At 38.7% G+C, this 26090-nt stretch overlaps 1 protein-coding gene across 1 annotated transcript; it reads left to right on the top strand.

Annotated features, from left to right (window-relative positions):
• Positions 1-746: 746 nt before the first annotated feature.
• Positions 747-16678, top strand: LOC145391023 (uncharacterized). The gene is made up of 14 exons (XM_080265756.1): positions 747-827; positions 1077-1232; positions 2390-2606; positions 3654-3811; positions 4296-4420; positions 6999-7238; positions 8535-8626; positions 10110-10227; positions 10956-11169; positions 11955-12077; positions 12596-12733; positions 12939-13076; positions 13379-13465; positions 16513-16678. The coding sequence occupies exons 1-14, from the start codon at positions 747-749 to the stop codon at positions 16669-16671; spliced, it is 2046 nt and encodes a 681-aa protein (XP_080121882.1). The 3' UTR covers positions 16672-16678.
• The last annotated feature ends 9412 nt before the right edge of the window (positions 16679-26090 follow it).

Raw genomic sequence — 26090 nt, forward strand, 5'->3', positions numbered from 1 at the left:
TTTGGCATACTATTCCTGTAACACTTAGTATATAAGAGTTTGTTAGAAGGACATGTTACAAAGTCTGAAATTAAAAGTAGTTTGTAAGTCTAGTTCTGAAGGAATGTTGGAGCACCCTTAAGCTTGTTTGTTTTTGGAAAGTTTTTTGTTTGTGAGAAGATTAGTACTTTTATGAAAGATTGGTGTTACTCATATATTTGCTCTTATTCACTATGCATTGACAGTTGTTTGTTAGGACATTTATTTATTTATGATAGGTTATTTTGGTGTCTGATCCCATTCAGTATAGGTGCGTATTACAGTACTGTATTTGCTCCCATTGAATACACTCGTATTGTGGTATTTGTTCCCATTCATTATATATAGCCATTGTAGTATAATATTTGCTCCCATTCAGTTTACATAGTATGGTGTTTGTTTCTATTCAGTATACATATTATGGTATTAGCTCCCGTTCAGTATACATGGTGTTGAACACTTTCATATGGTGGCACTGAAATAACCAGGTGACCTAATTGCCTAGTTATGCAGTAGTAATGTCCCTCAGTTCCCTCCCTATTCCCCTAAAGAATGACGTTGAACTGCAGAAGCAAACTTCAGCCTGCAGTTCTCTGGGTTCACATCCAGTTGAACCTGGGGCCACAGCAACAACAACAAGAGTAGGCATGCCAGGTATCTCTCTCACTCATACACTCATACGTCCCCTCCTTGCAGATAAGAGTAAGTTCATTGACCTTTTAGACGGGATGACGGGCTTGTACAATTGGATCTCAAACTTTATGTCCCCAAGAAGAAGGGAGCCACCAGCTGATATTGGGGTTCTGGCTGTGAGTAGAGCAAGTGTTTACCTTTTCATTTTGATGATAATACTGCTGATGATTATGGGGTTCAGTGTGATGCTAATGATGGTGATGAGGATGATAATGATGGTTATAATGATAATAATGATGGTGGAAAGGATGATGGTGATAAAGATGGCTATGATGAGGGTATCGATAATAATAGTAGTGATGATAGTGATGGTGATGACAATATCCCTTTCTTGCTTTAATTATTAACAGCAGTATTCCCCCCAGTATGGATCTCAGGCACGAATAAGGATGGGTGGTGGGAGCCTGGGCGAGTTGATGGTGAGTCCAGAGGAGTATGTTAGGGGAGAAGTCAGTCCCCAGGCATTCACCCGAGCTGATCCCTCTCTTGTCCACTCCTTCCCTGACTCACAGCTGGATGATGTAAGTAAAGTATGTACTGTATCACAGTAAATCAAAACATATGGGACTCTGGCCATTACAACTTGTCAGATTTCTGACATATCAAAGTATTTTTCCCATTTTTAACTCCTACCACGATTAAAAAAAAATAATAATAATAATATTAACCCGAATATTTTGAGAGGCTCTTACTGATTTTGACAAATTAATACTGTGCAGTATTTTTTCAGCACTGCAGGTGAGGATTGACACTTTGTAGACATTGTAGTAGGTGACAAAGGTACCATATGGTAGGTGACATCTCCTGACCTAGCTGGACAATTACTAGTATATTTCAAAGTGCAAATATTCTTTTATATGTTAACATACAAAGGTACCGTGTGGTAGGTGACGTCTCCTGACCTAGCTGGGCAGTTATATTTCAAAATGCAAATACTCTTTTGTATGTCAAAATACAGGTACAATACTCTAATTTCTCATTAAATAAAGTTTGTATGTTCCATTATATCACTTCTTATCCCATACAACTGATAGTGTAAGTTAGGGATCATTGGCGGATCACTTTTATAGGTAGCAGCTAAACTTTAAAAAGGCAGTGTTTTTGTAAATTACTGTGAACATAATAGCAAAAATGAATGGCAGAAAAGGTAACATATAATGAAGTGTTACTGTATTTCATCTTATCTTGAAAAGATTCTAAGAGCATAGCCATTACAGCTTAGTGAATGCCAGGTTATCAAGGTTCTACTGTGTTTTTGTAGGCTGCTGGAGAGGGATGCCTTCATGTGGTGGCACTAATATAACTGGATGCCCCTGTTGCCTGATTACAACTTACGAGCATCTCCTAGGTTTGTCCTTATCTCCCAGAAGGAGGAGGATGGACTGCAGGAAAGGGGTAACTTCAGCCAGCAGTCCACTGAATTCACAACCACATGAACCTTGATGTGGCCCTGGTTTACATCCTTTTGCAGCTTGTTTTGTGTAAATTTAGTGCCAGAAAAAGACAGTAATATGGTTTTACATTTTTAATAGCAGTTTTTCAAGACTAGCATCAAATTCTAATGTTTATGTATTGTACTGTAACAGTTCAGCTCTTGGATTAGAGAGATGGCTGTTTCAGGCCAAGGTAGAGAAAAACAAGTGTGTTACCACTGCTACTACTGTTCTTCGACCTATAGGACGAGGTGCAGTTTATGGAAGTTGTGAAGGGTGGGGACTTGTCAAGACGTCGGAGAAGAGATGAGCAGCCCAGACGGAGACCCTCCCTACCTCGGGTTCCCCTCCAACCCACTTCTTCTGTCGTCCCAACGTCAGGAATTGACGCTTCCTTCCGCTTCACTCCCACCATTGACCTCACTGTTGATCAACCAGTCCAGCACAGAAGTCGTGAATCTAGTCAGTGTTTTTATTTTAATTGTTTGTTGAATGTGCATGTTATCCAGTTCTTTAGATGTTATTGAAAGCTCACCTACTGTTGTGCTGTCTCTTTCCTTGCTCTCTGGATGCAGCCTAACCCCATCCTTAGGTGGGAGAAAGAGGCTGGAATGATGATGATTAGGGTGACATTTTCCTTCTGGCATGTGTAGTGTTGATATTTATAGGTGTCCTACATTGTAATTTATCTTACAGTGGTATCATTTATGGTAGTACAGGACAGTACTTCCTTGTTATCGGTAGGATTGTTTTCGACAGTTTCGATTATAGACTTTTTTTTTTTTTTTCTGGTTGGAAATTATTTATTTTCATAGCAGGCACTGGAAGCATTGTCTTGCCAACCCACCAGTCACCTGCTTTGGACTTTACTCAATTCCATCTATGCATCGTACTCTCACTTAATAGATAACATAATATTGTTAGTGACTGTAGCTCGTTCTTTAGAAAACAATTAAATGTTTACCTAAATACTGTATGCACCAAGCAGTGACAGACTTTTTTTTGTTAGTGTATGTATGTATGTAGTCGCCAACTTTCACCTCTACTCATTTCCATCTACAGATCTCTCTCATCTGGAATAAATAACAATACAGTACAGTGTACAGTATTCTTAGTGTTTGTAGCTGAACAGTATTCAGTATGAATGAGATAGTTGAGTGGTGGAATGGTAGCCTGTGAATAAGGGAAACTCATTTTTAATAAGCCAAATTAAAAATCACGTTAGCATAAAATATTGCATAGGAATTACTGGTATATAATGATTGCTGGTATATAAAGGCGACCATCAGAATATTGATATTGATAGGATTTGCATTTCAGCAGCATCCTAGGAACATGACCCCTGTCAGTAATGAGGGAAACTTCCTATTTTATAATTTTAATACAAAATTCCTTTGTACCATTTGCTTTTACTGTACTCAACTGCTGATATGTGACGCATGGGTCAGAGTACAGTAGATGATGATGATGAGGATACGGAGGTTGTATTAACACTTGCCATTATTTCAGGCATAGTCAAGAGTTCACAAAAACCATTGAGCCTGCGTAGACGAAGCGAGGTGGTAAGCAAGAACCCCATTAGTAGCCATTATAAACCGCCAGGCATAGTCAAGCGTCGACCTACCAACTCTCTCTTCTCAGGCCGGGGAAGTTCCTGTGCTCAGGAGGTCAGTATAGCTGATTCCTAGTACAGTACACAATTTTTGATCCAAAAGGCCGGTTTCAAAACCTTTCACATTTCACATTCCAAGATATTTTTCCATTCATTAGAGGAATGTTGAACTATTAATATTATGTGCCTCACACAGTCAGTGGTTACTTGAAGGTGAAGGTTTTTTGTGAACATGCCTGAGAGCATAAAATAAATTATAACAGTAAATACAAGTAAGTACATGTATTGCAGATTTATCGTCTGTTCTAAGGCTTGTCAAAAAAGAAGAAGAAGAAGAAGATCAGATACCAGTACAGTTCTTATTGATTGTCTGAGGATGGGTGATTACAGCACCTTCTATTTCATTTTTAAAATATTTTGGAAAGGAGATTTTTTAATTTGAGAATCTGTACTTTATCTGACTTTATTTCATATAATAAAGGATTGGTTGTTTCTGTATCTGTCATAAATAATTCAGACTATGAACGATCCAATTTCAGAGTTTCCGATTTGAGGACAAGATGCGTTACCAGCAGCTGTTGCAGCAGTTCACAAAATCCAGTGTCCTTCCCGCATCACATGGTGTATATAAGTCTCCTTCAACTCCAAACTCTCTCACCAATGGGTGAGTGTAGTGATGGCAGTGGTGAAAGTGCTAACATTATTTGTCAGTGTACGGGGAAAAGCTGATTTTTCATACTTTTAACCCCTTAACCGCGGGGCGTCACTTTCGTGACGCTTGGGAGCAAGGGATCATACCGCGGGGCGTCGCTTTTGTGATTCTGTGTTATTTTGAATTCACCCGGGCTTTCAAGTGGGGGCTTGTATCATCTATCAGTACTGACAATGTCCAACACTAGTCAGCACTCCTAATCTCATCTGTACTCCCATCCATTGTTGACAATTTAGCCATTTCTCCCCGTTCTTGACTCCCCTCCCTACCCCCCCTCCATTACCCTATGCTCTCGCCTTCCCGGCCATGCTACGCTAAGTAAATCTTCCCTGGAATTTTTCACTGATTTCATCCATTGAAATAAGCCCTATGTCGTATTCTTATACCAAATAATATATACAAGAAAGAAATCAGGTAAGTGAGAGTGCCATACACCTGGAATTGGCTAATTATCACCTGACAACACCTCACGTGCACTCGTTCGCTAATTTTCGCTGTTTTTTTCCCCTTGAAATATGCTGTATAATCTATTTTCGTAATAAATATACATGTAAGGAGAGAAGGGAGAACCCTAAGTGATATTTACATTCACCTGGAACCACCTAATTTATAATGTATTGTCTAGATTTCCTGCCAATCATATCAGTGCTACACAAAGCTGTTTCAAGATTTAACATTGGTAGCTCTGATTATATATCTCCTAAGTAGGCCTCTAATCTATTTTCGTAATAAATATAAATGTAAGGAGGGAAGGGAGAATATTTACATTCACCTGGAACTACCAAATTTATAATGTATTGTCTAGATTTCCTGCCAATCATATCAGTGCTAGACTTAGCTGTTTCAAGAAGTAATATTGGTAACTCTGAATAACCCCTAAAGCAGGCCTCTAGGCTGCCCCTGCGTTATCAGTGTAGTCTCATCTTCCGAAGTGAGAGGACGTATGTTTCAACTTGCTGACTTCAAGGCCTTTTTTTCACCCCCATGCAAATGGTTCTGTGACCTTTACCCCCTACTAAACCTCGTGTGGAAAGAGGTAAAGGGCTGACAATTGATAAAAGAGTGACTACGATCTTTCTATTGAGTAAAACAGTGCAAGTGGAATTGTAAATAATGTGTAAATAATGTGTAAACAGCAAGTGAAAGTAATGAATGTAAATATACGTGAACAATGGAAAATAGTTTTATAAGTTATTTCAAGTGACAGTGCACAACACAGTGTAAATAAAATAGAAATGTAAATAACGTAAATAAAATAGAGAACGTAAATAGAAATGTAAATGAGTAGTATTATAAGAATACGAGTATATACTAGGAGTAATGAAAGTGAAAGTTTCACTCTAGCATGTCTGAATGCTATGAGTTATGAGAGTGAAGATGAAAGTGACATTCACTCTCAATGCCAGTATACAAGATGAGAAAGTGAATGCTACGTATTTTACTGAAAGAAATTGAATCCCTACAATGACAATAAACTAATACTACTGAAGGAAACTTATGGATAAAGACTGTAGATATATATAAGTGTTATATAGTAATAGAAATATAAAGTGTGAGGGGTTTTATGAATAATAAATGACAGACTACCATGAGCGAACTAGTGCCAGTGCGACGATCAGGCAGCTCGTAATTTCCATTGCTTTCACAATGGGTTTTTTTTTTTAGTATGGATCCCAAACTACTTGGAAATTGTAGAATAGTGTTTATAGTGTTTGTATCTGGCTGTGGTAATCATATTACGGGTTGTCGGGAAGTGTAAAGTGGAGACTTCGTTACCCAACTTCAGAGGTCTCCACAAGTCCTACGGTAACCGACGAAGGCTCAACAATCATTCCAGAAGAAAGCTGAAGGTATGTGCCATAAGCATATGTAATTTTATTATTCTAGGACTAATAACTGATTTTTGGCAAATATTTTTTGAGAGTCTGTCGGAGCCCAAATAACCCCGCGGCACACGCAAGTTATTGGTAAACAAGCCCGCGGTGTAGGGGTTAATGAAGTCCATTTGCCCCTCATCTTTAGGTTACTGGCATATTATTCTGTTGTTTGTTAGGTATGTCATTGAACATATCACTGTTTATTTAGAACAGTCCATGTACAAATTCAGAAAGGCTGGATGTCTTGACCTTTCAGATCTGTAGTTCACCTCCTGTACCTTGGGGACTTTGCTCTTATGCTGAACTTAACTGCCATGCTGTTGCCAGAATATCATTAGAATTGTAGATGCTGAAGGGGATATTTTACCTAGTTGTGTTATTCAGAATGCAGTTTAAAAAATGCTCAAGCTGATTAGATTAATAATGTACAAGCACACATTTTAAATGTTCATAAATGTTGAGATATTGATATGCAGAGTAAAAGATGGTAGGACCATTCTGATGGCCTATTTTTCTTTTATGGTAGTTGATATATATTACCGTACATTATAAGAGATGAGGTGGACCACTGATGATCCCATTACTTTTACAGTAATTAATATGCAGTATAAGAGATGGGATGGACCACTTTGATGACCCCTTTGCTTTTGCAGTAGTACGAGTTCCTCTACCGATCTCATCACAGTGTCACGCCTGAACCCATCTTGGACCAAATATAAACAGCAACAACTTGAGACCAAGTATAATAAGCAGCAGCAGCAGGTTGAGTCCAAGAACAGGCAGCATCAATCAGAATCCAGTCCAGTCACAAAATCCCAAGGTCCAGATTCGCCACTCTCCTTTTTGCAAAGTGGAAATGAACAGTCGAGTCCTCTTTCAATTAAAAGTAGAAAGTAAGTGTACTAGTATTAGCTCTTTAAGTGTTGTTAACGGTTAACATAACTGTAATACTGAACCTCACTATGATTAGTTGTTTACACACATTATCCTCACCCTGCCCTTGGGTGGGAAAGGAGATCCGGATGATGATGATGAAATATTTGTACACCCATCAAGACTTTGTAAACACCTCATAGTTACTCATCTGGGAACGGACTGTATGCCCTAACCATATTCTTTGATATGCTTGTATGTTACTGCATCCTGTTTCTTCTACCTATAATGTATATAGACATGACACAGGTATATCAAAACATAGGAAGTATAGCACTTCAGCTTTTCACATGCATCACTCCTTTTACAGGTAAACTTTCTCCATTTGTACTTTGCCAGAAAGGGAAAGGGTTAGTTATAGCTACCACTCTCCCTAAGAAGAGGTTTGATCTGGCAGTGGACCATGTTTGAAATGATATAGATGCTGACAGATACTGAGGCCAAATAAAGAAACTGATTGTAGATAGGGTGGTGAAAAGGGTAGCCTATATTTGAGTGAGTTTGAAGTTGGGAGGAAGTGTGTTAGGCATAAAAGGAGGTGGATGAATATGGTGAATGTTTGTGCAAGAAGTGAGGTAAGGAAGTTGATGAGGCTAGCAAGTTGACCAGAGATTGAGTTGATGAGATGAATTATATGTGAATTAACATGTGACAGTGGCTTAGCACCCCTTTTTGAGCATAATACTTAATGAATTTGCTCTCTCAAGCAGGTGTATGTGAAGTGCATCTGTAAAGTGAAGTAAATAAAATCATTATACACCCGTCTTTTCCTGCCTAAGTATGGGGTGAGGTGGGGTTCAGAGAGCAAGAAAAAACCTGATAGTCAGAGTAAAGTAAGATTTTGAAAAATGTCTAGGGACATGTTTTGTGAGGTAGAGGCAGAATTATGAGATATAAGAGGTATATGAGTGATTGGCCTTTTTCACACTTCATGGTGATGATAAGTTTTCCCAATTCCATACTTTATCTTCTCGTGTTGCTGGACCCAACCTTACCCCATCGTTGGGTTTAAAGGCCTGGATGATGATGATGATGATGATGATGATGATGATGATGAGGAGGAGGAGGAGGAGGAGGATGTTGATTGTTTGATTGTATATAGCTGCTGGTAAAAGTGTCAGGATTAGGGACCCTATTTTTAGACAAGAATTTGGTGTTGAATTGCCACATATATATGCAGTAGGTGTGACATTAACCATTTCTTTTTTTTTTAATTATTATTATTATTATTATTTATCATTATTTTTTTTTTTAAGGCATGGGTCTTCAGAGAGTGAAAAGCCAACCATACCAGTGATTGACTTATCGGGCTCTGAGAGAAGCAGCCCGAGCCTGGCCAGCTCGAAAGGTATTGTTTCATTACATCTGTTGTAAAAATACTTCATATACAGGGTAATGTGAGTTGGAGGAAGGGTGGCCTGATGAAAAGGTAACATTTAGGCAGTTCATCGCCACCCTCTCCAGGCTTAGAGCATCAAGCTACGGGTGGAATAGATAGATATGTAGATAGGTAAAGTGATATAGATAGATCATTAGATAGATGACTAAAGTAGGACCAGGCAAAAACTGATTGCCATTATGATCATTGTGGGCTTGTTAGGCAGCAGTCTTAAGCCTTCTACTTCACATTTCCCCTAATCCAAGAAAGAAGACATTGTGATAGTCATCATCATCCAATCTTATGTTGCCCCATGAGGAGTGCAGGAGCCCAGGGCTAGGCAAGTTGGTCCTGACATTTAAGATGAGAGGGCCGGCCTCACTCCTTCTTGAGTGGCATTACGTGAGCAGTAAACTCCAGCCATCCCTTGGTTATAAACCTGCACAGGCTCAATCTGATTGGAGCATCTTAATTATACACTAGACCACCAGGCCCCATAATGTGGTTATATGGTTACCACTCAGCATATTAAATGATTTCCTGTTGTACAGAAAATCATTTAGCTTGTCACTCAGTGTAGAGTCACCCATAGGCAGAAGGAAGATGAAAGAATGAAGGAAAGAAAGACAGAAGAGGGAGCATAAAGTCACCTGTAGGCAGGAGGAGGAGGAAAGAATTAAGGAAATAAAGACAGAATAGGAAGGAAGGAAAAAAGAAAGGAAGAGAGGAAAGGGCAGACACCCAAGAGCAGCACTACATTAAGTGAGTGGATGGTGAGCACCCCCACCTACTACCAATTGTGATAGTATCGTATTAATTTTAAACCTTTTTCTTCTTATTCCTCACATACTACTGATTCAGCATTAATTTATTTTTTATTAACTGTGGTAGGTGGGTGGTGTTCACCATCTACCCACTCAATGTAGTGCTGCTCTCAGGTGTCCGCCCTTTCCTCTCCTTCCTTCGTTCGGTCCTTCCTCTTCTGTCTTTCTTTCCATCGTTCTTTCTTCGTCCCTCTGTCTACGGGTGACTTTACACTCCCTCCTCTGTCTTTCTTTCCTTTATTCTTTCCTCTTCCTTCTGCCTATGGGTGACTCTACACTGAGTGACAAGCCAAATGGTTTCCTGTACACCAGGAAACCATTTACTATGCTGGGTGGTAACCATATAACCAAATTATGGGGCCTGGTGGTTTAGTGGGTAATTACAGTGCTCCAGTCGGATTGAGCTGATGAAGGTTTATATCCAAAGGGTGGTTGGGGTTTACTGCTTACGTAATGCCACTCAGGGATGAGTGAGGCTGGTCACTCTCATCTCAAATGTCAGGACTAACATGCCTAGCCCTCCTCATGGGGCAATGTAGGATTCGATCATGGATGGATGGATAGATTTTATTTATTTATTTTATTTTATATTATTTTATTTTATTATTTTATTTTTTTGCTTCCCCCAGAGTCCGAGAAAGAAGACATTGAAGTAATATGTGAAGTTTCACACAGCCCCCCCTCCAGTACTCTTGAAAAGCGACTGCAGGACATCCCGTACTACCGCATTGATTGGCTTAAGGATCTGTAAGTGTTAAGTGGGTTAATAATTTTGCTTGTTACAATGTATTGTAGTCATAATAATAGTACAGTAGTAGTTGTAGCCCAGGGTTTATCTGAAATGTGAACCTAGTGGTCTACAGGCTTAAATTGCCCTTCTGCAGTTCACCATCCTCCTTTTGGGGAATAAGGAAATAGCTGAGGAACGTTTGAATAACCGAGCAGTTGAACCACCTGATTAGATTGATGCCACCACATGAACATATCCCTCTAATTATGTTAACCACTACAATCAAATGGCCTCTCTTTTTGTTCTTGTTACTTTCAGACACTGCTTGAGCTTTGGAGAAATTTTTTAAATTCGAACTGTTGGATATGGACTCAGTTAACCTTGTCACTGCAAAAAGTCTCCTCATAGTTCAATAACATTGCTACTACCAGGAACGACAAGAATTAATAATACATTATCTTCTTCAGGGGGTAAAAAAATAAAACAATTTTCTGCTCATTACAAACTTGATGTTGTACTTTTGTAGTACTAGTGCCCTTTTTATGCTGAGATTTAAGTAATTAGACAGGTTAAGTTGTAGTACTGTCACTTCCTTTACAGTACAATTTTTTAAATATTTAGATTTAAATAATTAGATAGGTTTAGTTGTAGCAGTGTCTCTGCTTTTATTATATTAATGTTGAATATGTCATAAAACAGGCTTTAAACTTCATACATTTCTCATAATTCAACTTCTTACACACAGTCAGAAGAGATATGATGAGAAGTCCCGCAAGGCTGAGCGTGAGGCAGCTAGTAAGGAAAGTCTGATTGGTGGGATCGAGGAGAGACGGAGAAAGGATGCTTCCCTCAATGACCACTTGTCTCGCAGCCTCAAACACCTGGATCTCACACACCCTGCCAAGGTGGTGGAGGCAGTGGATGATGAGGCCTTGGTGGAACTCACACCGGATATGGAGGTGAACCTTTATTTCTCCTTCTTCAAGCATTGATGATTTATTTCTGTGAACTTCACAATTTAAGAAACAAGAAAGATCTTTTCAGTATTCAGTAATCACATTACTTTATGCAGTGTTTTGACACCAGTTGTTCCATCATGTAGGTCAAGGTAAAAGTTGAAAACTGTATTTCATTGGGCAACATTCTGAGCACCCTTTTTCAGTGCCATAAATAATGTAGGTGACAGTGAGGAATGTAATGCCTAGGGGAGTGTGGCCTTATGAAACAGTATGTTCTAACTTACACCCTGGCATCAAAATATGGGCAATATTACATTGACCTTGGAGCCTTTGTAGCACCTCTTCATTGGTAGTTTATTTATATATTTATTTTACACTGGAATAGAGAAAGGAAAAACAAATTACATCTAAAAAATCCATACACCAAACCACAGGTATCCTCCATTCATAAAAAGTCTGTAACAGTTGGACTTGAACTGTTGTGGGTTGAAGTTTGGGGGAACTAATCTAGGGAAGCAGATTCCAAAGAGAAGCCGCCATTCAGGGGATAAAGAATATTACACCTTGACATTCCCTTGTATGCTGTTTATTTGGCTTTAGCATCACCAAAGTTTTCATCGGTAACTTACTTGAGGATATGTAGGTGTTAGGTGCGGAGTAAACCACTAAGGAAGAGATAGCTAATGTGAAGTCTCCTGTGCCAGCTAGAACACAGGCCTCTGTCTCACTCCAGCTTCATTATAACTAGACCCTTAATACATCCATAAAGACGTTTGTTGCCACAGGATTTAATTGAGGATGCACTGAACCCAACCCCTGGGAGTGAAGTGTTGGTGGAGAGGTTTAACATCCAGATCACACGCCATGACATCTCCACCCTGGCTGGACTCCACTGGCTTAATGATGAGGTAAGCAGGCACATAAGAATTACACAAAGCAAAACAGCCTGAAATGTGTGGGTGACTGAATTTCTGTACTTTATAATGGAATTTAATTTGCTTATGCAGGGTTATCTAAATATTGCACCCCAGCTCTTGAATATCTTGCATGTTGTAGGGATAGCTTAGTTTGAGAGGAATGCAGCTGTTTTGGCTACCTCATGTTAGTCCTTATCAGCCTTGCAGTAGATGGATGTAGGAATGCAAAGATTGGAAAGCTTGGAAAGGGTTATGGGGAGTAGAAAATCATGCAGGATACGCACTGACAGAACCATCCCTGCAATAGGCCTACAAGAGAATTAGCCAGTTGAGAAACAAAGGGAAACTGTATAAGTCACCATTTTTACATTTTTTCTATTAGTCCTCAGTAAATAAAAATAAAATAAAAATAAAATTTAAATCTTTTGAGTTTGCTAGTTCCCCCAGTTTACAGCAGCATTTGTGTATGGATTTGGTTATCTCACAGCACCTTCCATTTTTTTTATCAGGTGATCAACTTCTACATGAACCTAATAATGGAGCGTGGTGGTACAGACAACTACATGAGTGTGTACGCCTTCAATACCTTTTTCTACCCTAAGCTGGTCAAGAATGGATATACAGCTGTAAGACGATGGACTAAGAAGGTGAAGCATTGACTTGTTTTTTCCAAAGTCCCTTTCATTGCAGACAAAGTACAGTATAGTCACTGAACAGGTTAACGCTTTCCTTCCATAGTGATGAAATGTTGGAGGTGGATGTGATGATGATAATTATAACACCTTCCTTCTCTGAAGTGGATATGATGATGATATTTATAACACTTTCCTTCTCTGATGTTTCTCCTCTCAGGTCGATGTATTCAAATATGACTTACTGTTGGTTCCTGTTCACCTGGGGATGCATTGGTGTTTGGCCACAATGGATTTCAAGACCAGAGCCGTCCGCTACTATGACTCCATGCTTGGCCACAACCAGCACTGTCTTGAGGTAATACAGTAATAAGCCATCAGTTCATATTCTAAGTGGCTTTCAAGATTTCATAACACTTCTTCCTTCAGAGTTTACATCACCCAGTGTACCTGAGTATCCCTGTGCATTTTATTGACAGTAAACTATATCAGTACAGATTTAAAATTATATACATTAATGTACAAGAGATTACTAAGTTGTGATCTTGGGCTGGAAGAATCATTAGCTTACTTACACAGTACAAAACTGTATATTCTGACATGTTAATTTTTCTTCTTTATCTTTTTCTTGTTTTCATAATGTATTCTCCTTCCTCACAGACCTTGATAGAGTACCTGGAATCAGAACACCTGGACAAGAAGAGTACATCCTATAACACCAATGGCTGGAAACTAGACCATATGAAGGTAAGATGAGAGGAGAGTTTGTAACAACCATTTGTGACTTACTGCCATCTGTTTTCATCATCGTCATCCTAGCTATTTTCCTACCTAAGGATGAGGTGGGGCATTTCGCATCAATTAAATTATTTTTGGTGCTTTGGCTGGATGGCTTATTAGGGTTTAAGTCTTAGGCTCGTATTCTCATCAGGTAAGGATGTTCCCTAACATATCTTTGTAAATCATTTATTTTGTCTATTACTCCCTACTGTTCTCTTGTGTCATTTAAATCATTCAAATACCATGATACTCAGCATAATGTACAAATTGATATTAACTAGCTGTATCCAAAAATAAATTGCTAAGGAAGAGGTGCTAGGGAGCATCCTTAACTGACCTTAGAACTGGTTGTTGTTTAATGTCCACATAATGCCACTCATGGAATGGTAGCCGATCACTCACCTTAAATGTCTTGACTGAGTTGCCTACACGTGGTCCTTATGCTCCTAATAGGGCAGTAAGGGTTAGGACAATGGAAGGATGGATTATTATGACATCTGGATAGCAAAATATCAAACACTGTAATATGGTGATTATTTACAGTATGTTCATCAAAGCGATATATTGAATACTGTATATTGATAAAACATGACTCTCTGCTTATATTAGACACCATTTGATTGAATAAAGCATGACCTGAATATTAATATGAAAATTTAAACATCGCAACATGTGCCATAAGCAGCCTGACACCTTGAACACCACAAGAAGGGAGGAAAATGTTTCAGAGATGCACTTTCTCCTTTGATTCCTGTCCCCACAGAGGGGTGCATTATACAGTATGCTACTGATAGCTCTCCTACTTTTATGCTTACTCTCTCCTTGTTGCAAGACCCTGCCTCACTGCATCTGTAAGAAGGAATTAGATTCATGATGATAATGATCAGAGGAAAGTGGATAATGATGTGGATGATTGTAATTACGTATATACTGTACAGTATACAGTATTTTTTACAAGAAATTGGTTAGTAATATTTGTATCACCACTGATGGTTGATAGATGCAGTATATAATTATAAATGTCATTAGACAGTTGATGGAGTAGTGTATTACTCAAGGTAGTTTATAGGTAATTTTGGATACCAGTAGATATGTCACCAGAATTAGACACAGATGGTAATTCTTTTCATATTCAGGTTACTGGAGAGAGTGAGAGGGGCAGAGAGAGAGAGACAGACAGACAGACAGTCAACAAGGGGAGGGAGAGAGAATGGGATTAGGGGGGCAGAGTATTCAAGGCTAAATGTATGATGGGGAACATGGGTAGGACATGAGACAGTAATGTTCAGTAAGGCAGTTGTGTGCAGGGCATGTGAGGACTGATGCAGTGGACATGACAGGGGTGAGAAGGGAAGTCTGGGACATGAGGAGGGTGGGTGATCAGTGAAAGAGGGTGGGTGAGCAGTGAAAGTGTGGGTTAGTCAGCCAGCCATGTGACACTGGGTAAAGCGGTCTCTAGGTCACACTCTCACCCACCAGTACACTTATTCAGTCTTAGCAACTTCTAAAGCCTACTGTGCATATTAATAACTTCCTACTGTATTTTTATTTATTTATCTTTCTGTGTTCCTAAAAATTTATTTAACTAAATTTACAGTATTTTTATGCAAATTTGGACAACAGTTTACATACCTGATACCTCTATATCTGTTTATATATCTGTCTATCTGTCTGCTGTATGTATCTATCAGCATTTATCTATGTCTGTCTATCTGTCTGAAAGCTTATTCTTTAATTGATTTTCTGCGCTATTATATGAGGCCATCAGAAAAAGAACATGGGCATTGAAAATCAGCCTTGTGAATCAGACTCTGACAACACTAATATGTGGTCAGATAAAGTCACCAGTGTTTGTTGCTGTGGATTCACCAGGCTAAGGGCCATACTATAAGTCACATGTTAGGCTTCTTTGCTCCTTTTCCTCAGCAATTTATCATCATTTTACACTTCAGCATTCTCATGTATATTCTTGATATTTTAATATTGACATAGGTTGAATCAGTAACATATAATAGGATATTGAGGTGTTTTGTGCAGAGTAAATCATTGAGGAAGTAGTGTTATGGAACTAACTCAGTTACGTGTAATACGACCCTGATTTCAAAACTGGATACAGATGCAAGAGGCACTAGGGACCTTGTTTATTAACTGTCCTAAGTGTTAGTTGTATATAAGATTTCTAGTTTATTTTTTTGTTTCCATTACTCTTACAGCCACCCAACACCTCGCAGTAAAATCAGACTGCATATTAAAGTGGTGAAATACAGAAAACAGTACTGCTTCTTATTTTGTAATTTGATTAAGATCCCTTATAAATACTTCCTCATGATTTTGAATGCAGACTGTATGAGGAGTCATTCGGAATCTTCTATTCCTTTTGAATATCTAGCTTCCAATCTTCCCTTATGTGTCTGTGGCCTTAGACTTCATACCTTTATCTCATCCTTGTACTGTATCTCCCTTCCCTCCCCTCTCCGTACTCCCCTTCCTGTTCCCCTCTCTCTCTCTCTCTCTCTCTCTCACCTTTTCCCCTTCCCGTTCTCTCTCCACCCCTCCCTCTCCTTCGTCTCTTTCTCCCTCTAACTCCTCCTTTTGCTTTTCACAACTTTGGCTTGCCCTCAACTTTTCACACCCTTGCCCTCACCTTTTCACACCCTTGCCATGCACTCATCTCTTACACTCTGTTGTTCCATATACTTCCCGTCCCTCTCTCATCATCCACTTCCACTGGTTTCGTTCTTATAGGTTCCCATTCAGTAGGGTATGTGACAATAAATGAACAAATCACATGTGTTACTCATTTAACAACATAATCCTCAACAAATGGAACTTCTCCCACTTTTACTTATTCACCAGGGTATCCTCTAACCTTGCATTATCAGGACAGCTCTTATCACTCTGTACCACATAGGATAACACTAAATTATTTTATTCAGCTGAAAGTGAGTCATAGGAGTTTGAGCCTCCTATATGTGAGCCAGTTTTATCCATCTCCACTGTTACTCTTTCTACAGAACATCCCACAACAAATGAACGGGTCAGACTGTGGGATGTTTACATGCAAGTTCGCGGAGTATTTGTCAAGGGGTGCCCGCTTCACATTTGGACAAGAGGACATGCCATACTTCAGAAGGCGGATGGTCTATGAAATTGTTAAAGGAAGGTTGTTATGAGGAGGATGGATGGGTGGTTAGTTGGGTGAGTGAATAGATAAAAGGTTTGATGTGGTAGTGAGGTGGTTGAAGGAAAGTTGTTATGAGATGGTTGGATGAGATACATTAGTGGTTGGATGGAGTAATGGGTTGGTTGAAGGAAGGTTGTTGTGAGAAGAATGGATGGATGGTTGGGTAGGTGGATAGATAAATGGTTTGATGAGGTCGTTTAAGGAGAAATGTTAACAATAAGGGTGAGTGTCAACAGTTGCCTGTTTCACTGATATGGGTAAGTGTATGGTATAACATTGAACTTCATAACTGAAGAACCATCACTTCATCTTATGTGGGGAAACAGATGATATGATGATGATGATGACTGTGACAGCTGAAGTGAGGAAATATATTAGGCCGAAATTTAAGGTAGGACCATGGTTTGTAGCATCAAAATAAAACTGCCAGTAGCAAAGGCAGGACTGATGGTTGGGTGGATAACAGTGGAAGAAGAAAATAGCAAAGATAAAGGTTTTTAGGATAATTACTCTTTTCAGGACAACAGAGGCATTTCAGCATTTATTCTGGCGATCGACAAATTATTTCACAAAGCAGAAGTAAATCCCTGGCAGGTAACTGGGTAAAAGCTACTTGTTAACCCTTTCACAGCTAGAATTTTGCTGTGCTGATTAAGATTATTGGTGTTACCCTAATTGTCACTTGCTAAGTATTTCCATATGAGGGAAAGTAGTACAGGTAATATTTTGGCGGCTGTGATTTTTGAGCTGCCTAAAAATCATCTGTTTAAATTGAAATAAAAGGATTTATTCTTGGACATAACCTTAATCATGATGGTGTTAACAGTTTTGGTGCCGTTGGTTTGTCTAGAGCACAATACAATCGGTAGCCATCAGCTAAAATGAAATGCAAGGTAGATATTTCACAGCCAAAAAGTTAATGGGAAATGGCCAATAATGACAGGAAATGACTAGCACAGGAAATAAGTTGGTGAGGTTTATATTACCAGTGGTTATGATGCTTGGTGATGTAGTAAGGTGAGGTGCTTCAGCCAGATGTATCCATTAAGGACTAAAGTCTGAGGTAAGGTTGGGGTCTGTTGCTCACATTATACCTCTGAGGAGCAGAGGAGCAATTGTCTGGTTCATCTTGCCTTAAATATATGTACTGAGTAGCCCAACCCTGGTCTTGTATTCGCCTGATGGGGCAGTGAAGGGTTGGATGATGGATAGATGTGTAGTTGATGGACAGAGTGATGATTGTCAGTCACAAGTGAAGGGTGCAGCTGAGTTAGGCAGAAATTAAGTCTTGTCACATTAAATCTGTCCATTTTTTCAAGTCTGAGATGTGTGCAGACAAAATGTTGCATCAAGTGAAACAACTTTGAGTCATGCATCTATTTCCTGATTAAGAGGTTGAAAGTCCCAAAAAACTTTTTTTTTTTTTTTTTTTTTTTTTTTTTTTAGAACAGCTTTCTGTTGAATCACATGAAACTTCAGTGGAGATTAGTCACTGATTTATCAACTGCCCAATGATTAAACTGCTGTTAATTAAATGAGTTTAAATGAGCACCAACAACAGAATAGGAGGTATAAATGAGAAGTGTAGGAGTCTTATATTAATTTGGTTTGTAACAGAAATGCCGTAAATCTTTTCTGAGTAAACTTTTTTATTATACACCATCAGCCATGATTATTATTATTATTATTTTTTTACTAAACATTTGTACAGTAAACCCTCGATACACAGAACCCCCTTTTAATGAATTTCTGTTTTAATGACCACGTTGAGCTGGCTGAGCGTTATGTTCATTTAATGAATTTTTGCTCAGTAAAAGAATGGATGCATGGGAAACAGTGACCAGCATGGCGTCCCTACACACACACACACACACACACACACACACACACACACACACACACACACACACAGAACGCAGCATGAGTCTGTGGAGGATGAGCATCGTCAGGAGCCATAAATACTGTAGAGCATTTAGACCTAACTGTTATTGTGTACGACTATACAACTGAACGACACTCTGTATTTGATAGTGTTTGTAAGGTCAAAGCCACAGTGCCTGGGAAATTACCAGACAGCATGGTGCTCGGCTTTAACGAACTATTGGCTTTAACGTCAAGGGTCTGGTACCAATTAGTTCATTATATTGATGGTGTGCTGAATACAGCATACATACTAAAGAGCTAAGCTGTTTTTCTAAAAACCATATTTGTAAGTGTACTTCTGCATTGCAAGCATTATATAGTCAAAATTATAGTTCTTGTTTTCTTCGGACAGTCTTATTCAGCTCAGGAGAGGCTTCTTGAACTGGGGAGGTTGGCCTTTTTTTTTTTTTGCATGGAAGAAGGAACCAAAGGTCATAAGCTGTAGCTTTCAGTGATCCTGTCACTGCTACAGCTGTCTTGTAAGATGTAGAGTCAAAATATAAAAGTCTGCTTGCTTTTCGTGCCTCTTCCTCTCATTGCTCTATTTGTAGATGCTTGACTAATAATGGACAAAGATCCATAATCACCCACAGATGAATAGTAGCATGCACCCCAGTCCACTATGTCACATTCAGATGTCTGTGAATCCCTTGACAAAAGAGAGGTAGGAGAGATGAACTTACCTTTTTAAATGACTACCTTTCAGTAACCTCATCACTACCACAGTGCTTTTCTAACCTGAATATACCATCCGGTAGCAGCAAAAGTAGAATATAGATGATGAATTTAGGATGAAGAAGTTAACCATTATTTCTCAAGACATGTTTTAAAGTTGCAGTATTAAAGTATTTTTGTATCTGTACAGCAGTTGCATGCTTCATTGCAGTTCATTCTGCATATATATAGATCTATCTCTATCTATTGCCTGATGCCATAATCCCGTTAGGGGTGGCCATTTGACTCCGAGTTATTTGTTTTACAGGAAAGGGCACTAACCCTCCACCAACCCTCTTGATGACACGTAGGGAGCACGTAATTGTTTGGTTTTATGGTTACCACCCAGCGTTGTAAATGGTTTCTTGGCTTACAGGAAACCATTAGGCTTGTCACTCAATGTAAAGCCACCTGTAAAGGAAAGAAAAGCAATAAGAAGTGACAGGAAAGATGGGAGAAATAGGAAGAGGGGAGGGCAGGCACAGAAAAAGAATGATAAATGCTGAGGAAGAAGTAGGCAGCACTACATCAAGTGAGTGGATGATGGTACATATATATATATATATATATATATATATATATATATATATATATATATATATATACTGTATTCTTATATTATGAACGTGCTTTCAGTGCATAGAGTCAATAAGCAGTATTTCATAGTGCTTTTAGCAAAGGAAGCTTGGCATCAGATAAGCCCTTTAGTTCTATGATGTAATTTTCAATATTTTCTTGCTACCTCCAGATGATTTTATTAAACCTAGGAAACACTTCTCATATTGAAGGGGTTCATTAAGGTTGTATCATACTCTTACAGTGTTTAATAATTTGTTAGGAAATAGCAAGAATAAATTGAGAAAGACATCCCAGAGCACATTGGGTTAATATATCATGAAGTACTCCATCTGGCACAGTGTGAGAGAGATTGGTTGGTTGATTTATAAGATTAAAGAAAAAATGTCTTCACTCTTTGCACCAAGTGATATCATATTATCATTTTTATTCCAGCAAATAATTTATGATGTTGCATAACGGCACCTTGTGGTTGAGTGGTTAGAATACGCCAGCTGGAGTGGTGACCTTGGATAGGTTTCATCTGGAGATGACTGGATTCATTTCAGTCATGTAATGTTACTAATGGAAGTAGGCTAGTCATCTGCCCTTAAATATACTGAACTGTGGTAGTGTATCCTCGTCCCTGTACACCTTGAAGGGAGTCACTGGGTATATGAGATTTTTTTTTTAATGCAAGGAAGGAGGAACCAAAGGCCAAAAGTTTGCAAGATTGTTCCAAGATGTAAACAAATTAACAGAGAGGCAGATTCAAGATTACAGTGAACTGTTTGCATGGTTTGGATGACAAGATTTAACTGCTTAATCCCTCCTTGGAAAGGCCAGAAATGTTTCCTAGAGTTATGGGTAAGGAGGAGTCAAGAAAGGATTCATGTTAAAGCTTGATGAAAAGAGAGTTAATTCCTTCAACTGAGGATGTGTTTTTTCTATTATTGTTTTCTCTAAGTGATTTTCTTCAGCTTAGGAAAGGCTTTTAGTGGTGAATAGGTTAAGTACGGTATGGCTGTCACTTAATTCATCAGTTTTAAAGGGTCTCCTAGCTGGAATAAAATCATCTGCGGATAGTTACACTAAATTAAAAGTACATAATTTTAGTGGTAGGTGGGGGCAGTCATCATCAACTCACTAGATGAAGTGCTGCTCTCGGGTGCCTGCGCATTCCATTCTTCCATCCTTTCCTTCCTTCCTCTTCTGTCTTTCTTTCCTTCATTCTTTCTTCCCCCTTCTGTCCATGGGTGAGTACACTGAGTGACAAGCCAAATGGTTTCCTGCACACCAGGAAACCATTTACTACACTGGGTGGTAACCATATAACCAAATCATGGCACCTGGTGGTTTAGTGGGTAATTAAGACTCTCCAATTGGATTGAGCCTGTGCAGGTTTATATCCAAGGGGTGTTTTGGGTTTATTGCTTGCATAATTCCACTCAGGGATGAGTGAGGTTGGTCACTCTCATCTTGAATGTCAAGACCATCTTGCCTAGCCCCAGGCTGCTATGCTCCTCATGGGGCAATTCTGGATTAGATGATGATGATGATGACATCATTGGAGTGAAGTGATAAGACAGAGAGAAAATACGGTATGTGGAGCTTATCTGGAAATCTGTTTGTGATTTAGCTTTATAATTACTATTACAGTAGAGTATATAGTTTTGTCTTATTTTGCAGGTTTTTCTTATACAGTATATACGTTTCCATTTATGCCTACGTAATCCTCATATTCCAGTTGTGAGCCATTGATTTTATCCTGTTTATATATATTTTCTTTTAATGGAAAAAATGAGTTTGGAAAAGCTGAAACTTACATACCTTAGGTGTTTGTGATGAGACTGTCATGTATGAACATTATAATTATATACCTTTTCACATAGACATTGTGCTTGAGTGTAATGTGATCTTTTTTGTTTGAATATTCTGTGATGGTTTTGAATAGATTTATCCATTCCTTGTTGTGCTGAAGATTATTGGATAACTCGTACTCTGGTTATGTGAAATTGTTCATGATGAAATACTTTTTGGAAAAAATAAGTTGCAGTGATGATTAATGGAAAAGATTGTTTAAGAAATGAAACTTTAGTTCTGTGCCAAGTGCTGTTAAATGAACAAACCCTTTGAAAGTAGTACTTTGTGATGACTCATTTTATAGTCAGTCTTAAGCTTTCTTCACTTAGTTATATATATATATATGTGTATTTAGTTAAAACTGTTGCAGTTCCTTTCACTTAACCCTGTAAATTTGATGACATATCTTACTTTTATTCTTGCTGCTACAGTACCATGATATTCATATTTCCCTGTGCGTCACCATTGGAAGAACCTTGATCCATCCCTGATGAGGTGCTGTCTACCACAAAGGGGTTCCTGTTCCCTGCATGATGTCTGTACTGTACTGTACCATAGGGCAGCCCCACAGAAGCAGGTGCTTATCAATGGTTGATGGGTCTGTTTGGCCAGACAGACTGGAGGTAGGCAGCAACAACCGCAACAACTCACAAATAATTTATATTCAGCTTAGGGGGCAGTTTTCCAACTGAAGGAGTTGGACATGGAATTATTAATCCCGTTCCAGAGTAGGGAGCCTTCCTAAGTTGAATTAAATGCACCAAGTGGCAGCAAGAACTAAATACAAAACACATTGTCAGATGGAAGGGTTCAGTGCTGTTAAATACCTTTGTCCAGAGAATGTGAGTGTACCAGTGTACAAAGTTTTAATATATTATATACTGTACTACTGTATAGTAACAGCCGCACCTGCTGATATTACAGTAATGTATTTAACTACAGTAGAACATTTCCTCTACTCAGGTTCGAGGATTATTTATCTAGCGGTATTTTGACTTGTGTAATGATGCAAGAGCAATATGAATAAAGAACATCATTATTAACATTTTCATTTACTTATTATACATCTTTTTTATTTATTTTTCTAATTATTAAGTTTGTCCACTTTAACTTAGTGGAGGTTTTTGTCCTCTATCAGCTAGTTATTCATACTTCATTGCCAGAATATGACAGTATTTCTACTGTACCTCTGTAGCACTTCTTCATGACTAACATTATTTCCTAGAGTTGAAGCCACCTCATAGCCCTGCATTCAGGATTGAGAGATGGCAGTTTTAGCCCAAAGTTAAGTGAATATAGTACAGATATGTTTCTTTTTGTCCAGAAATTTATTTGCTGTATTGTGACATTGCTACTCCTCACCCTGCCCTAGAGTGGGAAAGGAGGTCTGGATGATGATGATGATGTAACCATATAAGAAAATGGACACCTGCTCTTAGATTCAGAAAGCAAAATTATTGTAACATCTTTGACATCATCATTATCATCATCCTATCTTGTGCTGCCCCATGTGAAGTGTAGGAGCCCAGGGCTAGGCAAGTTGGTCCTGACATTTAAGGTGAGAGTGACCAGCCCCACTCATCCCTGAGTGGCATTACATGAGCAATAAATCCCAAGCACCCCGTGGATATAAACCTGCATAGGCTCAATCCGATTGGAGTGCTGTAATTACCCATTAAACCACCAAGTGCCATAATTTGGTTATATGGTTACCACCCAGTGTAGTAAATGGTTTCCTGGTGTACAGGAAACCATATGGCTTGTCACTCAGTGTACTGTAGAGTCACCTGTAGAGAGAAGGAAGAGGAAAGAATGAAGGAAAGGAAGGCAGAAGAGGAAGGAAGGAAAGAAGAATGGAAGAGAGGAAAGGGTAGTCAACCGAGAGCAGCACTACGTCGAGTGAGTGGGTGGTGAGTGCCCCCACCGTCCACAATAACAGACTTAATACGAAGACATTCTGCATAATTTTCTTCTTTGTGCTTAAGATAGAAATAAGAAGTAAGAGGTGTGAGGTAGAGTTACTATTTGGAGGGCTGAATGGTGAGAGTGTGGTCCATTCAGATTTAGATTTTGAGTTAGTTTCTCATGTCATTTTTTTTTCTCTCTCTCTCTCTGGACCCCACCTCACACCATCCTTAGGTGGGCAAAGAGGTCTAGATGATGATGATGTAGTCCATTTAGAACTTGTGGTTGGTTTCTCCTTGTCATTTTTTTTTCTTTTTTTTCTTTTCATGATCTCTGGAGCCTACCTCACCCCATCCTTAGGTGAGAAGAGGTCTGGATGACCATGATGGTGAGGTGTAGTCATTTCGTCGCAAGTTGCATCCTTGTGCACATGCCCATACTGTCTCACTCTACTCATATAACCTGTAACTCCACTTCTGATGTATTACAGTTAGAGGTAACGGCTTGAAAGTGAGGGATATGGGCAGGTGTGGAAGGGTGGTAACATGGCCAACTCTTATTTTAATTAAGAATGAACTTTAAAAGAGGATTAAAAAAAAAAAAGCTGAAATTGGAGCATTTATTTTTATTATTCTGCAGTGTACAGTACTTCCCATAAATATTCAACAAGTAGAAGCTTGAAAATTCTGAATATTGTGTTATGTTTAGTTGTATTTTTTGTCACCTGTATTATTTTGTTCTGTATTTTAATCCTGCTACTGTGTTTCTAGACGATTTTTTTTTTTCTACTGACAAGACTTTAGACGATTTTCATTTTCAGCTTAGGACTTTTCAAATTGGAAGAATGGAATATATCACTCATTACGCTCCCTTCAGTACAAGAGGTCTTCCATATAATAAAATCGTCTGTAGAGAGCCAGAATAAACCAAGCTAATACGTCAACTTTATTACAGTATTTTGTGTTTTTGAGTGAAAATGACGTCACTCGAGGACTAAAGTCGGCATGTTTCACCACTTCTATTTCTCGTTTTCCTCTCCTGGTTACTATTCCAAAGCTGAGAGAGACTTCATATGTATTTCTACCCATGGATGACGTTCCGATGATGGACTGGGGAGGAAAGTGACAGACGTGGCTACCTTTTTGAGGGAAAGAATATGCAGTATTGAGGAAGTAAACCTATCACACCATTGCAAGATCAAGTGCTGTCAATACATATATATATATATATATATATATATATATATATATATATATATATATATATATATAAATATATATATATATATAGGTATATATAGATATATATATTATATATCTATCTATATCTATCTATCTGTCTATCTATCTATCTATCTATCTATCTATATATATATATGTATATATATATATATATATATACCCATTTGTATATGTTTTTCTTTAGATAAACCAAGGACTGTCAAGGCTATTGTATCCTCAATATTTATTATTTTAATATATCCGCCTCTGCTCAGGCAGAAGCCAGACACACATCGGTGACTGAAAAATATATTCTTCCACCTCATGCTGTGCGTGTGTGCGCATTGAATTCATGACGTCTACGACGACTGAGGTTAGCAAGCCTTCACTGGGGAGGTTTCATGCCCTTGATGTTCCTCCATCCATTGCAACGTCTTCTGACGGATATAGAACGATATTTACTTTAGTGAAGGTTTTTTAAGGCTCTATTAGTTGCGCAACCCCAAATTAAGCGCTAAACCATAGGGAATGCGGAGTAAGCCTGGACTCGCGCGATTTCTTTCTGTGAAAACGAACATCTTTTCTATTTTTAGTATGTGTAAGTGGATGAAGGTGAGGGACTCCTAACCATGATTCAGGGTTACATAGCTGAGCAGTCCTTTGCTCCATTCTAAACAGTTTCGCAAAATGGGTCTCTCTCAGCTGATCAACTTGCTGAAGCTGCTCTACAATGGGGGCACCTTGCTATTACCACCCCAGCTTCCTACTGCTCTATTGTTTTCCATTTGTTTGTAGCTTTAGTATTATGCTATCAAAAAATATCCACTACAGATATGATGGTATATAACTGGTTAAGGGAGAAACACACATAATAGTTCATGGTATATGAGCATAGGTCACCAATATTGTCTCAAATTGTCGCAACATCCAACTCCCTTTATCATCTCGTTTTAATGAAAGTGTGTCGGCTGTACCGAGAGGAAAAACTAGGCTAAAGAACGTTGCCATTTACGAAAATAATTTCAAATTTACGACATTCAATACTCAAAAGGAATAAATAGTATGGAACAGAAGTTTCAAAAAGGTGTGAAAGTTAAGAGTATTCTTGTGGCAAAGAGAGAATTCGGGTATGCAAGAGGGAAATGATGCTACCATTTATGGAGAAAGGGTGAGGGGCGAGCCAGCGAGCCTCTCGAGGCGGCTGGGAGGAGCGGCTGAGTATCGATCC

Source organism: Coenobita brevimanus, chromosome 16 (genome assembly GCF_032717465.1).
Source record: "Coenobita brevimanus isolate Jiangsu-jjx chromosome 16, ASM3271746v2, whole genome shotgun sequence".
NCBI classification, from domain to species: Eukaryota; Metazoa; Arthropoda; class Malacostraca; order Decapoda; family Coenobitidae; genus Coenobita; species Coenobita brevimanus.

Coding starts and splice junctions, on each gene's coding strand:
- LOC145391023 (XM_080265756.1), top strand. CDS start 747: ATGACGGGCTTGTACAATTGGATCTCAAACTTTATGTCCCCAAGAAGA. Junction 828..1,076: donor CTGATATTGGGGTTCTGGCT/GTGAGTAGAGCA, acceptor TATTCCCCCCAG/TATGGATCTCAGGCACGAAT. Junction 1,233..2,389: donor CTGACTCACAGCTGGATGAT/GTAAGTAAAGTA, acceptor TTCGACCTATAG/GACGAGGTGCAGTTTATGGA.